This window comes from Tupaia chinensis, unplaced genomic scaffold, assembly GCF_000334495.1.
Source record: "Tupaia chinensis unplaced genomic scaffold, TupChi_1.0 Scaffold143584_1, whole genome shotgun sequence".
Classification (NCBI taxonomy): Eukaryota; Metazoa; Chordata; class Mammalia; order Scandentia; family Tupaiidae; genus Tupaia; species Tupaia belangeri.
This window is the reverse complement of record NW_006203430.1, coordinates 3,367,518-3,380,415: the sequence shown is the minus strand read 5'-3', so window position 1 is coordinate 3,380,415 and position 12,898 is coordinate 3,367,518. Positions and strand designations below refer to the sequence as shown.

Here is a 12,898-nt window from a genome sequence, read left to right as displayed (position 1 = left end):
CCTCCCTGTCTCTCATGAAAGAAATAAACTTTAAAAAAAAAATACCCCAAAACATAAAATTTGCAATTGTTTTTAAACTGCCAGAGGATATGTGCAATTTCCAGAGCGAGGGAGAGGGAACAACACCCCATAATGGGCATGGTCAGTCTGCAATCTCTTCTCCTCCAACTCTGCATCTCATTGAGATTCTGGGCACACATGCTCATGTGTCTGGCATGTTTTTCAAGCTGTCAAGGCTGGGATTCGAACTGTGGGCAGCCATGTGAGACCCAGCTCCCTTAATACTGAGCCATAGGGCCAGCCCACAATTACTTTTTGAAACAGCAGTGTCCTTTAAGAATCAAGAGACTGGGACCAGCAGTTAGCATAATAGCTATGTTGCTGGTCTCCCACGCTGTAGACCGTGGTTCGAGTCCCGGACCCAGTGGCTTTAACTCATGCTGGGCGTGTGTGCGTGCATGCCCAGGATCCCGAGAGGAGAATGGAGGAGAAGGGCTTGCGGTGTGGCCATCCCCCCTGGGGGGTGATTTCTAGCTTTCTATCTCTGTCTCTCTCTCTGTCTGGCGAGCACATGCGCCCTATAGCAAAAACCTCTCAAAAATAAATAAATAAATAAATAAAAATAAAAACAAGAATCAAGAGACTAAACTGAGTTTTCACTATCACATGGTAGCCTGTCAGACCATCTGAAGGGCAGGTCAGGTCACTAACATTAGTCATTGGAATCACTGGCAAAATAGATAAACCTAAAAAGCTGTGAAGGGGGCAGCAGATGGCATAGTGGTTATGTCACTGAACTTCCACATGGATGACCATGGTTCGAGTCTTGGACCCGATGGCTTGAAGTTAAGCCAGGAGCATGCCCAAGATTTCAAGAGGCGAATGGAGAAGGGTCCATTCATGGTCATCCCCTCTGGGGGGATGATTTCTCAATTTCCCTCTCACTGTCTCTGTCTCTCTGCCTAAGGTGAATAACCTCTTTAAAAAATGTTGTGATGGATAATAGTATAGAAAACTCAAAAGTCTAGTTTCGTTCTCATAAACCTGTTGTCATTGGAGAAAAGAACACCCCGGGAAGCCCCAGGAACACATGGGAAACCAAACTCAGGAGCTCTAAACCACATTAAACTTTTCTGGCAAAGTCCCACCTTCAACGCTCAAACATCCTACTAAACGAGTATGGTACGTCTGTTAGAACAGTTGACAGACACATATGCTGGCACCGAGACAAAGTTAGAAGCATACGAACAGACCACACATTGCTGAATGAGTCACGATGCCCAGGACAAATCAAACTATTTTTCCTTAAACTCATTTCTGAGGATCTGTTCCCTAAGATGACTCCAGATACCAAGTACCCTATAGTCAGGAAGAAATACACGAATGAGGCAGTTTTAAGCAGGAGGGTTGATACAGGGAAGTAGGCTACATAGTTGTTAAGATGCTAAACCAACAAAAAAGGAATGAATGGTACAGGGACTCAGCAGTCAATACCTGAAGGCAGCTTCTCCCACTAAGGCTGGATGACAAGACAGGGGTGCTGCCTCACCTGGAGCTCAGAGGAAGGAACACTGCAGACTGGGTCCACACGCCTAGGGAGGGCGTCAGACTGAGGGGGCTGGATCCAGTGGGGACACAGCCAGCCTGGCAGGTGCTGATGACCCAGCACACAGGATGCTGACATACCACTGGCGGTCAGATGGGTGCAGCGAGGCTGGAGCAGGGGTCCAAGAAGAAGCTAGGTTAGAACTGATGGTCGCTGCTACTGCAGGTGGGGGCTAATATCGGTGGTAAAATGACAGGTCCCTTTTTCCCTTTCTCCCAAGTTCTGAGTTTCTCCCACCAGCATATTTTAACAGGAAGAGCAAGGGGTGTTTGGCATGGTGTCAGCCCCTGAGTCACAGGGCAGAACACAGAAGGATAGGTTTGGAGATAAGATGGTAGGTGACAGGCACAATGATCACTATTCCTAATAAAGGTGTGCATGGGGACCAGCAGTTGGTGTAATGGCTATGTCGCTGCACTCCCATGTAGGAGACAATGGTTTGAGTCCCGGACCTGGTGGCTAAACTCACCCTGGGTGCATGTGAGTGCATGCCCAAGATCCTAAGAGGAGAATGGAGGAGAAGGGAATCCCTGGGGGGTGATTTCTTGCTTTCTGTCTCTCTGTGTCTTTCTGGAGTGCATGCACCCTATAGCAAAGACCCCTCAAAAAATATATATATAAATAATAAAGATGTGTATGTGAAAGAAATCTTTTCTTGAGACATTACACACACACCCCATTTTAAAGTGTAGTATTGAAGTACATTCACACTGTTGTGCTCCCATCACAATCCATCTCCAGAACTTTTCACCTTATCCAAATGAAATTCTGTGCCCTCTACATACCAACTCCCTACCCCTCCTGCTCCCCAGCCCCTGGCAACCACCGTTCTATTTTCTGTCTATGAATGTGACTACTCGATATACCTCATGTATGTGGAATCATAGCTTTTGTCCATTTTGACTGGCCTGGCTCTCTTCCTTTAGCATGTCTTCAAGGTTCTTCCACACTGTAACACAAGACAGGATTTCTCTCCCTTTTAAGGTTGACCAATACTCCATTATTTGTAAAACCACATTTTGTTTATCCATTATTCTGTTGAGGGACACAAGGGTTGTTTCTACCTTTTGGCTTTTGTGACTGATACTATCAACAGGAGTATAAGTACCTGCTTTGGTATCTGCTTTCCATTTTTTTTTTTTTCCTTTGTATTTACCCAAAAGTTGAATCACTGGATCAAAGAGTATTTTTATATTTAACCCTTCAAGGAACAGCCAAATTGTTTTTCAGTAGAAGACACTATATTCTTCCTATCTAAAACACTCCAAAGACTAAGATGTGGAGTTTATTAAGACTGTCACATATGCGATCGATTTATAGTTGCATAGATAAATGTGGCAACTCAACTGTCATTCATAAATACAAAATTTTATTTGCACTTCATTAGTGTAGAAAGACCACAATGCTTTTCATATCACAACACTCAGGACACACCAAGTTATTCAAATACATAATTACTTATTTACCTTGACTAAACAAAACAGTGCAGTTTAATAAAAGATATACCAAAGATAGAATTCACAAATTCATTATCAGACAAAAAAAAAAAGAAGAAAAAGGAAAAAAAAAAAAAAAGAACACATCTAGGCTTAATAGGAATAAGCTTCACCATAATAAAGGGGAGAAGTTTTATCATTACAAAGGTACAGAATGTTTAGGCAAATACATGTATGTTCTTTGATATAGTAAAATGTATCTCTTTAAAATTCCTTTAAACAGGATTTGTGTAGGACAGCAGCGAGGTTTAAAATTTTTCTCCATAGTTTTGAAAACACTTCTTTCTTTACTGCATCTCTGTGGTTCTTAAAAGTGTAGGGTCTGGCCATTAGGATACCACGAGAGAGATTCTGCAGCCTTAAGACCAAGTCAACTCCAACCCTCTACCTAGTAATATCTTACCATTACATATCATTAATAAATAACCTTCAGTGACGGCTATAATGAAGCTTTGCTTTGTGGTAGAAACACGCCAATACTCCAAAGATGCAACAGCTGGGGGAAATGTCTTCTAAATAAAGAAAAAGCACTTAAGATAGCTTTTATTTTTTCAAAAAGTCTTCAGTTTACAAATTTTCTTTAAAACAATAAGCAAAGCACCACGTTCTCTTTTCTTATCAGAATATCTTTTGTCCTCATAATATAATTAACAAGGACAATTATATTATTTATCTCAAGAAACATTATACCTTTCATTTCACCTATTCTTCATATTAGAAGTACTATGTTTCCCAGTGTATGTATACTAGACACTGGAGTAATGAATGAAATATAATCATTTGGAGGGAAATATGTAACTGATAACCAAAACTTACCCAGGATTGCATATTTGCATATTTACAAGTTAGTGTATAGCTCTGACTTGGATTACAAAGTGCGAAAGGAAATTGTCGAAATGATTGTAGTGCAGAATAGAATGTTTTTTTTTTTTTTTTCCTTCCCTTTCCAGGAATTGTTTCCACTTTGTCTCCAAAGTAGCAAATCAACAGCATCGGACATGTGGTCTTGGTGGAGGCAGTTCTGGTGGGATCTCAGGCTCTGGTTGTAAGGAGAGGATACTATTGGATAACTCATTCCTTAAAATATCCAGAGGCATCTAAAAGATAAAGAGAAAAAACACATACTTGTTAACTTTTCAAGGTACCTGTAAACGTTCAGCCAATCGCACAATCACAGAAAAAAACAAACTTTGTTACATAAAGCTCTCTGATCATCAAAGGTTAGTAAGACATTAAAATATTAAGTCAAAATAAAATCCCCCATAAAAACCCAAATACAAAAAAATCCTTGTCCAGGGCACTTTACACACAATACAAACACTGCCCACCATACTTATTAACTATACCTATGGTAGAAGAGAACAGACTAACCTTATAAACATTTCTTTTCATAAAACATAGTACAATAAAAATCTAACACATTAATAAAGAAAACATTTGTCTGCATTCCAGAGTTATATATCTTTAGTAAAGAAAGAAATAACCTCTTTTAGCAATTATATCAGCAACCACTTTATTAGAAGCTTATGAGTCAGGTCTGAACTGAATGATACTTAGTAATAATACAAGTAGGGACCAGCAGATGGCATAATGGTTATGTCGCTGGACTCCCAAATGGCTGACCGCAGATCGAGTCCCGAATCTGGTGGCTTGAAACTCATGCTGGGCCCCAAGAAGAGAATGGAGAAGGGACTGCAGTGTGGCCACCCTCCCCCATCCCCCCCCTGGGGGATGACTCCTTTCTCTCTCTCTCTCCCCAGTGAGTACAGGTGTCCTATAGCAAAAATCTCTCTAAAAAAAAACCAAACCAAACCAAACCAAACCAAAACAAAACAAAACAAACAAACAAAAAACAACAAACACAAACAGACTTAAATTCTCACTAAAACTCTTTGCATGTAAGCCTAAAGATGCCTGAAGAAACCACGGCAGCTGACTAACACTCTAGCAATCTCTCTGCAACACAGCACCCTGGAAAAGGCTCTGTAAAGGAGGTTCACACCAGGAAGGGTACTGAGAGAAGGAGGGTCCTGAGCTCTGCTCTCGGCTGAGATATGGTGTACTTTATGTCTCCACTGACGCTATCAAACTTAAGGCCCTTGGGAAAATGGGAAGAGGGAAGCGCAAATATCAAATAGACATGACACATTGTTACATCTTGTTTCAGTTACCCCACCCTCCACGGCTGAGTGGGTACGTTGTGCATCAACCCCGAGGACACCAAAACCAGCTGGATGGGGAAAAAATGGTGTGACAGCAAGCTGGGAGCCTTCAGACAACATTTCAAGTAAGCCTGGTTCTCAAGCCTAAGCATGATTTGTTTCATTTCCAAATAAAAAATTCTCAACAAAAAGTAGAAGAAACAAAGGGTGTAGATGAAATATTTTCCCAATGTAGACTCTTTCTTTGGTTACCTTTTTCAGAATGTCATCGACGAGTTTCAGAAATATCTCATCCACATTGAAGTTGTCCTTGGCACTTGCTTCACAGAACCGCATCCCAGTTATCTGCTGTGCAAACTAAGAAAAGAGACATCTCTGCTTTCTCTGTGTGGGGTCCGACACAGACCAATGGACAAGCATGGGCCTGGTTTCTGAGGGGGGCTTCAGCGACAAGGGAAGTGATGAGACTAGAGATTTGAAGTCTCATTTGCACTCAAATAAAAAACTCACAAGTGCAGCAAGTTCTTCCATTTTAAGTAAATAATAAAACACAACAAAATCCCTAGAATGCTATTAGGACCTTTAAGTCAAATTATCGGCCTCAGTTTCAGAAAGTGTAACATAGCTGACATTTAAAATGTGAATATCATACTTTTTCCATGACTGACTCCTTAGCAAAAACCAAGGAAGCTTAAAATACACCAGAGTAAGAGAAAATCATGAAAGCAATTTTATAACTCAGAAAAGGTTTCTTGGTGTAAAACATCAGGTTAGACAATAATGCAGGCCACAGCTAATGTGTTTCTTCCCCTCCGATTTAAAACTACAGGAAGTCAAACAACGCAACCACACAGGGATGTGACTGAATGACCACTGTACTGATAATTATTTCATAGTTTAAAATAATAGAGAACTGATCAGAAGAAAAAGCACGTAAACTGCGAGGTGCAGGAACTGTGCCCTCTCTGGGCTCCATGCGCTCTCACCTTTTCCCCTTGCTGTCTGGTGATCTCTCTGTCCGTTTCACAGTCCAACTTATTTCCAACTAAAAGGAGCTCTGCGTCTTCTGAAGCATACTGTGGAATTGTAAAAAAAAAAAAAAAAAAAAAAAAAAAGAGCTGCGTTTCACAGATGGGCACTGTCATATGCTGACATAGAAATGCAAACAGACACAGGATTTTTCACGTATTGACTTGTTTGTTCATTCCCTTCCACCATCTCTGCTGAGTCTGCGAGGCCCAGGCAGGACATGACCTGTCCTTCAGATGGCCTGAGAGGCTACCATGGAACAAAACAAAATGAAACAACCCTGCAGGTTCTATAAAATGAATGAATAAAACAAGATACACACAAAAAGAGCAGTCATAAGGAAAAAAAATGGGGCGTGGTGGTTAAAGCGCCAGACTCCCACGTGGTCGACAAAGCAGAGTACACTGCCGGTAGGACCTGACTCAAGTCTGATTCACCTTTGTAATCCTAGACCCTGACACACTCTAGAGAAGTGTGCACTGATAACATGCTTGGTAAAACAGGTAAGTGAACATTTCAGAACATTCTCTAACAGATGGGTGTACATAAACTACAGATAAAATCCATTTATATTAGGTGTACTAAAGGAACTAAGCAAATGCAAAGGATAAGGAGAAAATGCCCCAAATGTGGTTAACTGCATACCCTTACATCTCAGTCCATTGCTCTACCTTCTGCTTACCTTTAAAAAAAAAAAAAAGAAAAAGAAAAAAGAAAAAAAAAAAGAGAATTTTGCTATAGAATGCATGTGCTTGCCTGAGAGACAGAAAAAAAGAAATCTCTCTCTGGGGATGGCCATGCCACAATCCCTTCTTCTCCAATCTCTTCTTGGGACTTTGGGCACACTAGGCTGCCAGGTCAGACGCAAATCACAGTTGGGTCTGTGGGAGTCCAGCGGCGCAACCATTACGCCAAAGACATCCCTGTGTGTCTTTTTGAAAAGAGAAGTTCATCTCTCTTAGAGGAAGAGACCATACCTTACATTAATCCTATAGATACAGGTTATCTGTATATATTCAAGCATGAGCCATAGAAGAAAATCTCTTGTTCACAAGGGCAAGGTACAGGACAGCTACAATAAGGGCAGATGTCCAGTGGGTACTGAGGCCCTTGGACTGCCCATAGGCAGCATGGAGAGGACTACCTTCTTGATGCTGTTACTCAGTGGCTGTTCAAACACTAAGCATGCAAGTGAACCTTTCGGCAGAACAAGAATGTTCTGTACCTAGTCCATAGGAGATGGACATACAGTGAGTACGATGAACTCTGAAAGTCTGACAGTCCAGGATCCCAGAATAAAAATCCTGGTTTATTATTTATAAGTTGAATGTGGATAAATTTAATTTTTCTTTGCCTCACCCGTAACACAAGACCATATACCCACCATGAAGGTTGTATTGGGTCACTGGAAAAGTTATGATGCATTTTTGCATAGAAAACCAGAAAAATACATCAAAACTTTTCTGATGACCAATAATATGGGTTAAATGATGTCCAGTCTATAAAAGCATGCTCAATAAATGGGTTTCCGCATTCTCTTTTTAAGATTAACACTTAGTAGAAAGTTCACGTCTGATAGAAAAATGCAACTCTTACCTTATCAATCATCTTCATCCATTTTGGCAAATCATCGAATGTCTCCTTCTTAGTGATATCGTATACTAATATGATTCCCTTGGCACTTCTGTAATAAGCTGAGGTAATGCTTTTTTTTAGCTCCTGACCTGCAGTGTCCCTAAGGAAGAGCAGCAAAACTCAGTTCCCAAACGATAACCCGAGTAAGCAGCTCTACATTCCTGTGCAAGCATACAGCAGGCTTCTGTTTTTCTACTACCAGGGAACTAGAGTAGTGTGCATATATACACATATATTTTTTGAAATTCATCTGAAATTTAATTCATCTCTACAGTTAGAGAACAGAGAAAAGTCAGGTTGACTATATGATATGAGATTTGAGTTATCCTTGTTTATGAGCTAACAACTCAATAGAGTGCATAAAGTTGGATTATGAACTCGATCAAAACTATCCAAACTAATTTTTCTCTTAAAAGACAGAAAGTCAGCAATAAGAATGCTGATATAACATCAAAATATATGACATGCTTTTCCAAAATAAAACAGGAAGAAAAAATGTTAAAATTCTGTATTTATAGAGCTGGCCCCATATCCTAGTGGTTAAGGGAGGTGGATCCCACAGGGCTGACTGCACTTCAAATCCTGGTTCTGGTGACTTGAAAAAAACATGCAGGGCACATGTCTGTGTGTGCCCCAAACCTGACAAGATGAAGAAATGAAGGAAAAGGGATTGCAGCATGACCATGTCCTACTGTGGGATGCTTCTCTCTCTCCCTCTCTCTCTCTCTCTGGAGTGTACGTGCCCTTTAGCAATTAAAAAACAAACAAACAAAAACTTAAAAAATATAGTATTTACACTTCACATCATAGGTGATTTTCAAAACATTATAAATGTTCCTGAAAGCAGTGATGATGCACAGGGAGTACCAACTTTATACACACGCATGCGCACAGCCACCCGGAACTGCACACAGTAAGCGGCAGGTCTCCTAAGACTGAAGAGCAGAAATGCCCTCCAAATCAACAGGGATGTGTCACTCACTGGCCCCCAGTGCGAGGGTTAAGGGTGAGGGGGCTGGGGTACCACCTCACGGGAGGAAAGGTAAGAAAGATTCCCAGTTGCGATCGTAGCAGACATGGTCTAAAGTCAGAAGCAGCCATCTACGGACAAAAGAGGGCCAGCTTCTGGGAACACCGGCTGCATCCTATGCCACGGAGACCAAGTGTCCCCGCAGCGGGCGATCCCTGCTGGTTACCAGGGCACTCCTCAGGTCTGTACCACCAGTGAACACAGCGCCATCAGCTGTGCTTGCTTTTCTGAGCTAGTTATAAACAAAACTGTAAAGTCCCAATTGCTTTAAAACCAAGATTTTGAAAATAGGAAAATGAGAATTTATAAGACAAAAAAATTTATAATCATAATGACAAGGGGTAGAGGGTGGACCCCAAAATTTAAATAAAGGTGCTAAGATCCTGTATGTAGCAAAATCTTTTATTTTCCAAATTAAATTGTCTTCCTAAAGTGAACTTTTGGGCAGAAATAATAAACTGTGAAAGCAATTTTTGTTTCTTAACTCCTAAAGGGCTACTATAAGCTAATATTAGGTTCATAATGAAATTTTCGATATTCTAACATAAGAATTTAAGATAATATTAAATGATCTTATATTCCTATTTACAAAACCATCAACTTGGTTCTGAAAGGTTGTCTCCAATCTCTCATACTCTGAGGGAAGCAGACAGGAAAGGAAAATGAGGAGTAGCAAAGACACATAAGAATGAGGTAGTGAGCTGAAATTAAGCTGATTTATTTTCAGTCAGAATGTACTATGCTCAGGTAAGTTTTTCTGGGTATTCTGCTTCTACAGACTGGTTTAGTAACAGGTATATGGTGCTATTTCCTCAAAAGCTCTGGCTCAATCTTCGAGGTGGGTGACGGCCATTTCGGTTGCTCTGCTGCCAGCAGACGGGCCGGCGCAGCGCACTGGAAAGAGAAGCGCAGGGAGTCCCAGGGCGCCTGGCACTGTTCTCGGCTCCAGGATTTGGCTACTTCGGAGAACTCAACATTTTTGAATTGAGCTGAGTTTCCTCATCTGGGAAATGGTGGAAGTTATAACACCCTCTATAGTATAGTGGCAGTTACCAACAGTGAGAAAAGACAGAGAAAACAACAAGCTCTTTAGGTCCACAATTCTCTTTTAACCAACACGGATGGTTAACATCTGATTCTGCTGATAAGACAACTGAAAGTTCCCCATGAATCGAAGTGCTACAGACCGAGTTGTTATCTTCTTAATCCGAAATAGAGTAAGAGGCCAAAGTAAAAAGGAGGTGAGTTACCACATAGGTTTGCTAATACTTTACAGTTCATTATTCCCTGACTGCTGATTTGAAATCTAAAAACTTTTTTCCTTCTCCCAGCAGACACCGGCCGGCCGCTGGAACGTGAAGAACAATGTGCATGTGAACAGCGCACAGAAGCTGGCTGAGACCTATTCCTCCATATGATAAGCCAAGAAACTGCTTGAGAACCACCACGTATTCTCCAACGTGGTTTGTCAGAGAAGACATCCGATCAGGAAGGACTCACAAGGAAGCCAATTTACTTAAATGGTATCTATAATTTAGCTTTTCCCAGTGAACCCTAACTGGTATGTTCCCAGGTGCCACATGACACAGGTGGTTTGGGGCAAGGGCGTAAACAAATAATAAGCAAGACTCTTGAGTGCAAGGTCATTCCACGTTGTTCACCCAGAGCAGGTGAGTTTCTGAAAGGAGACAGCCTGCAACCTTTCCCAAATGTCCTTCATCAAAGAACACCTCACTCAAAACTCCCCACGGCAACAGCTGATATAATTTATGGCTTCTTTCAGACTATATTCAACACCTAATTAGTTTACATTAGTGATGCCTTATTGCATCAAACAAACAGAAAAGCTCCTAAGAAAATTCATTTCCGCACAACGCAAAGCCATTATTTGCTTCTTTTCCCAGAGGATGTAAGAATCCTCAACTGCTCTGACTGGGAAGGCCCAGGTGGCAGGGCTGGTCTGCTTTTGTCCACCAGAGTGCCTGGCCTGGGCATTGAACCAAAAGTTACATGCTTAAAACGCAGAAAGTTTACAAGGCAAAATAAATTTAATTTGGAACCAAAATTGCAACAACAACAACAACAACATTTGGAAAACTGAAGGACATAATACATGGAGACCAAATTCTTTAGGATTTCTAAAAATGACCGAAAGACCATACACAATACTCTTTTTTTTAAATATATATATTTCTTCTTCTTTTTTAATTTCTTTTCTTTTTTTTTGGGGGGGGGAGGTTTGCTTTAGGGGGCGTGCGCTCGCCAGATAACAGACGGAGAGATAGAAGGCGAGAAATCACCCCTCAGGGGGTAAGGCCACACCGCAATCCCTTCTCCTCCATTCTCCTCTTGGGATCTTGGGCATGTACGCACACGTGCCCGGCATGAGTCTTAAGCCACCAGGTCTGGGACGCGAACTGCGGTTGACTATGTGGGAGTCCAGCAACATAGCCATTATGCTAACTGCTGGTCCCACAACAGACTCTCTTAAGATGAGTGAGAAGAAATAAACTAGATACTATTTCATTTACACAACAGATCAATGACTATTATTATTTCTCTAATGCTAGGCATTTAGGGATATATTAATACTTTGAAACCAATAATGAGTTAAATCTTTCAGAGCATGGTCTGCCATCCTATCACAAGTTATGGCTTGTCTAAATTAGGAATTGATCAAATTTTTAAAAAATTCTGTACTGTTTTAGTTTCTATTTCTTTTTTGAAAATATTTTTAAATTTATTTTTACTACTCATTCATTCATTCATTTAAATTTGGGGAGAGAGAGAGAGAGAGAGAGAGAGAGAGAGAGAAAGCGAGAAAGCAAGCCACTAGGTCCCGGACTCAAACTGTGATTAGCCATATGGAGTGTCCAGTGCCTTAACCACGACACCACCTGCTGGCCCCAAGTTTCTATTTCTTTCCTTAACCACGACGCCACCTGCTGGCCCCAAGTTTCTATTTCTTCAAAAAAACAAAAGTAATGCATTTTTTCTACTCTGAAACCTGAGGTTAGTACTATTTAGCTGAATTACAAATTTAAATAGCAATTGGGTAGATCTTCATCAAACATTTTGCAAAATACATTCTTTAAGAAATCTTTGAAGATTAAGCAAAATTTTTTTAAGAGATTTTTTTGCTACAGGGTGTGTGTGCTCGCCAGAGAGACAGACAGAAAACAAGAAATCACCCCGCCCTGCCCTCAGGGGGGATGGCCATGCCACAATCCTGTCTCCATTCTCCTCTCTGGATCTTGGGCATGCACACACACGTGCCCAGTGTGAGTTTTTTAAGCCACCAGGTCTGGGACTCAGACTATTTCGTCATCTGCTGGTCCCCAAAGATTAAGCAATTTTAATCTGGCTTTTAGAGTAAATCAGTTTGCATTCATTTTGATTCACATTCAACAAATTTAGAATCCAGAAACTGGGGACTAAAAAGCAAAAATTAGAAATATTTGAAATTTTAATCAAAATTTAACAAAGAATAGAGATAGGGAATAATTAAATAAAGTCACCTAAACAGCACACTTAAGGATCTTTGAAACATTAAAAAATTTGTCATTGAGAAGTTAGTTGTGGCACCAGCAGATGGCATAATGTTTACATTGCTGGACTCCCATGTAGTTAATTATGGTTCGAATCCTTGACCCGGTGACTTAGCACTCAGGCCAGGCACATGTGCGTGTGTGCGTGCCCAAAATCCAGAGAGGAGAATGAGAAGGGACTGCAGTGTGGCTATTCCCCCTGGGGGATGATTTCTCACTATCTCTGTTTCTCTCTGTCTCTCTAGAGAGTACATACACCCTATAGCAAAAATCTCTAAAAAAAAAAGTTAGTAGGGGATCAGCAGGTGGCATGGTGGTTGAGGTGGTGGACTCTCATGTGGCTGACTGAGGTTCAAGCCCTGGACCTAGCAACTTACTTTCTCCCTCTGTCT

The 12,898-nt window shown here is 41.0% G+C and overlaps 1 protein-coding gene across 1 annotated transcript in view; it reads right to left on the bottom strand.

Moving 5' to 3' along the window:
* Positions 1–2,953: 2,953 nt before the first annotated feature.
* RAB12 (RAB12, member RAS oncogene family) overlaps positions 2,954–12,898 on the bottom strand; it is a gene marked incomplete at its 5' end in the record, with an annotated part of 30,363 nt that continues 20,418 nt past the window's right edge. Inside the window, 4 exon segments of the mRNA XM_006164148.2 lie at positions 2,954–4,199; positions 5,517–5,621; positions 6,251–6,340; positions 7,890–8,028. Coding sequence (XP_006164210.2) covers positions 4,086–4,199; positions 5,517–5,621; positions 6,251–6,340; positions 7,890–8,028 — 448 coding nt within the window.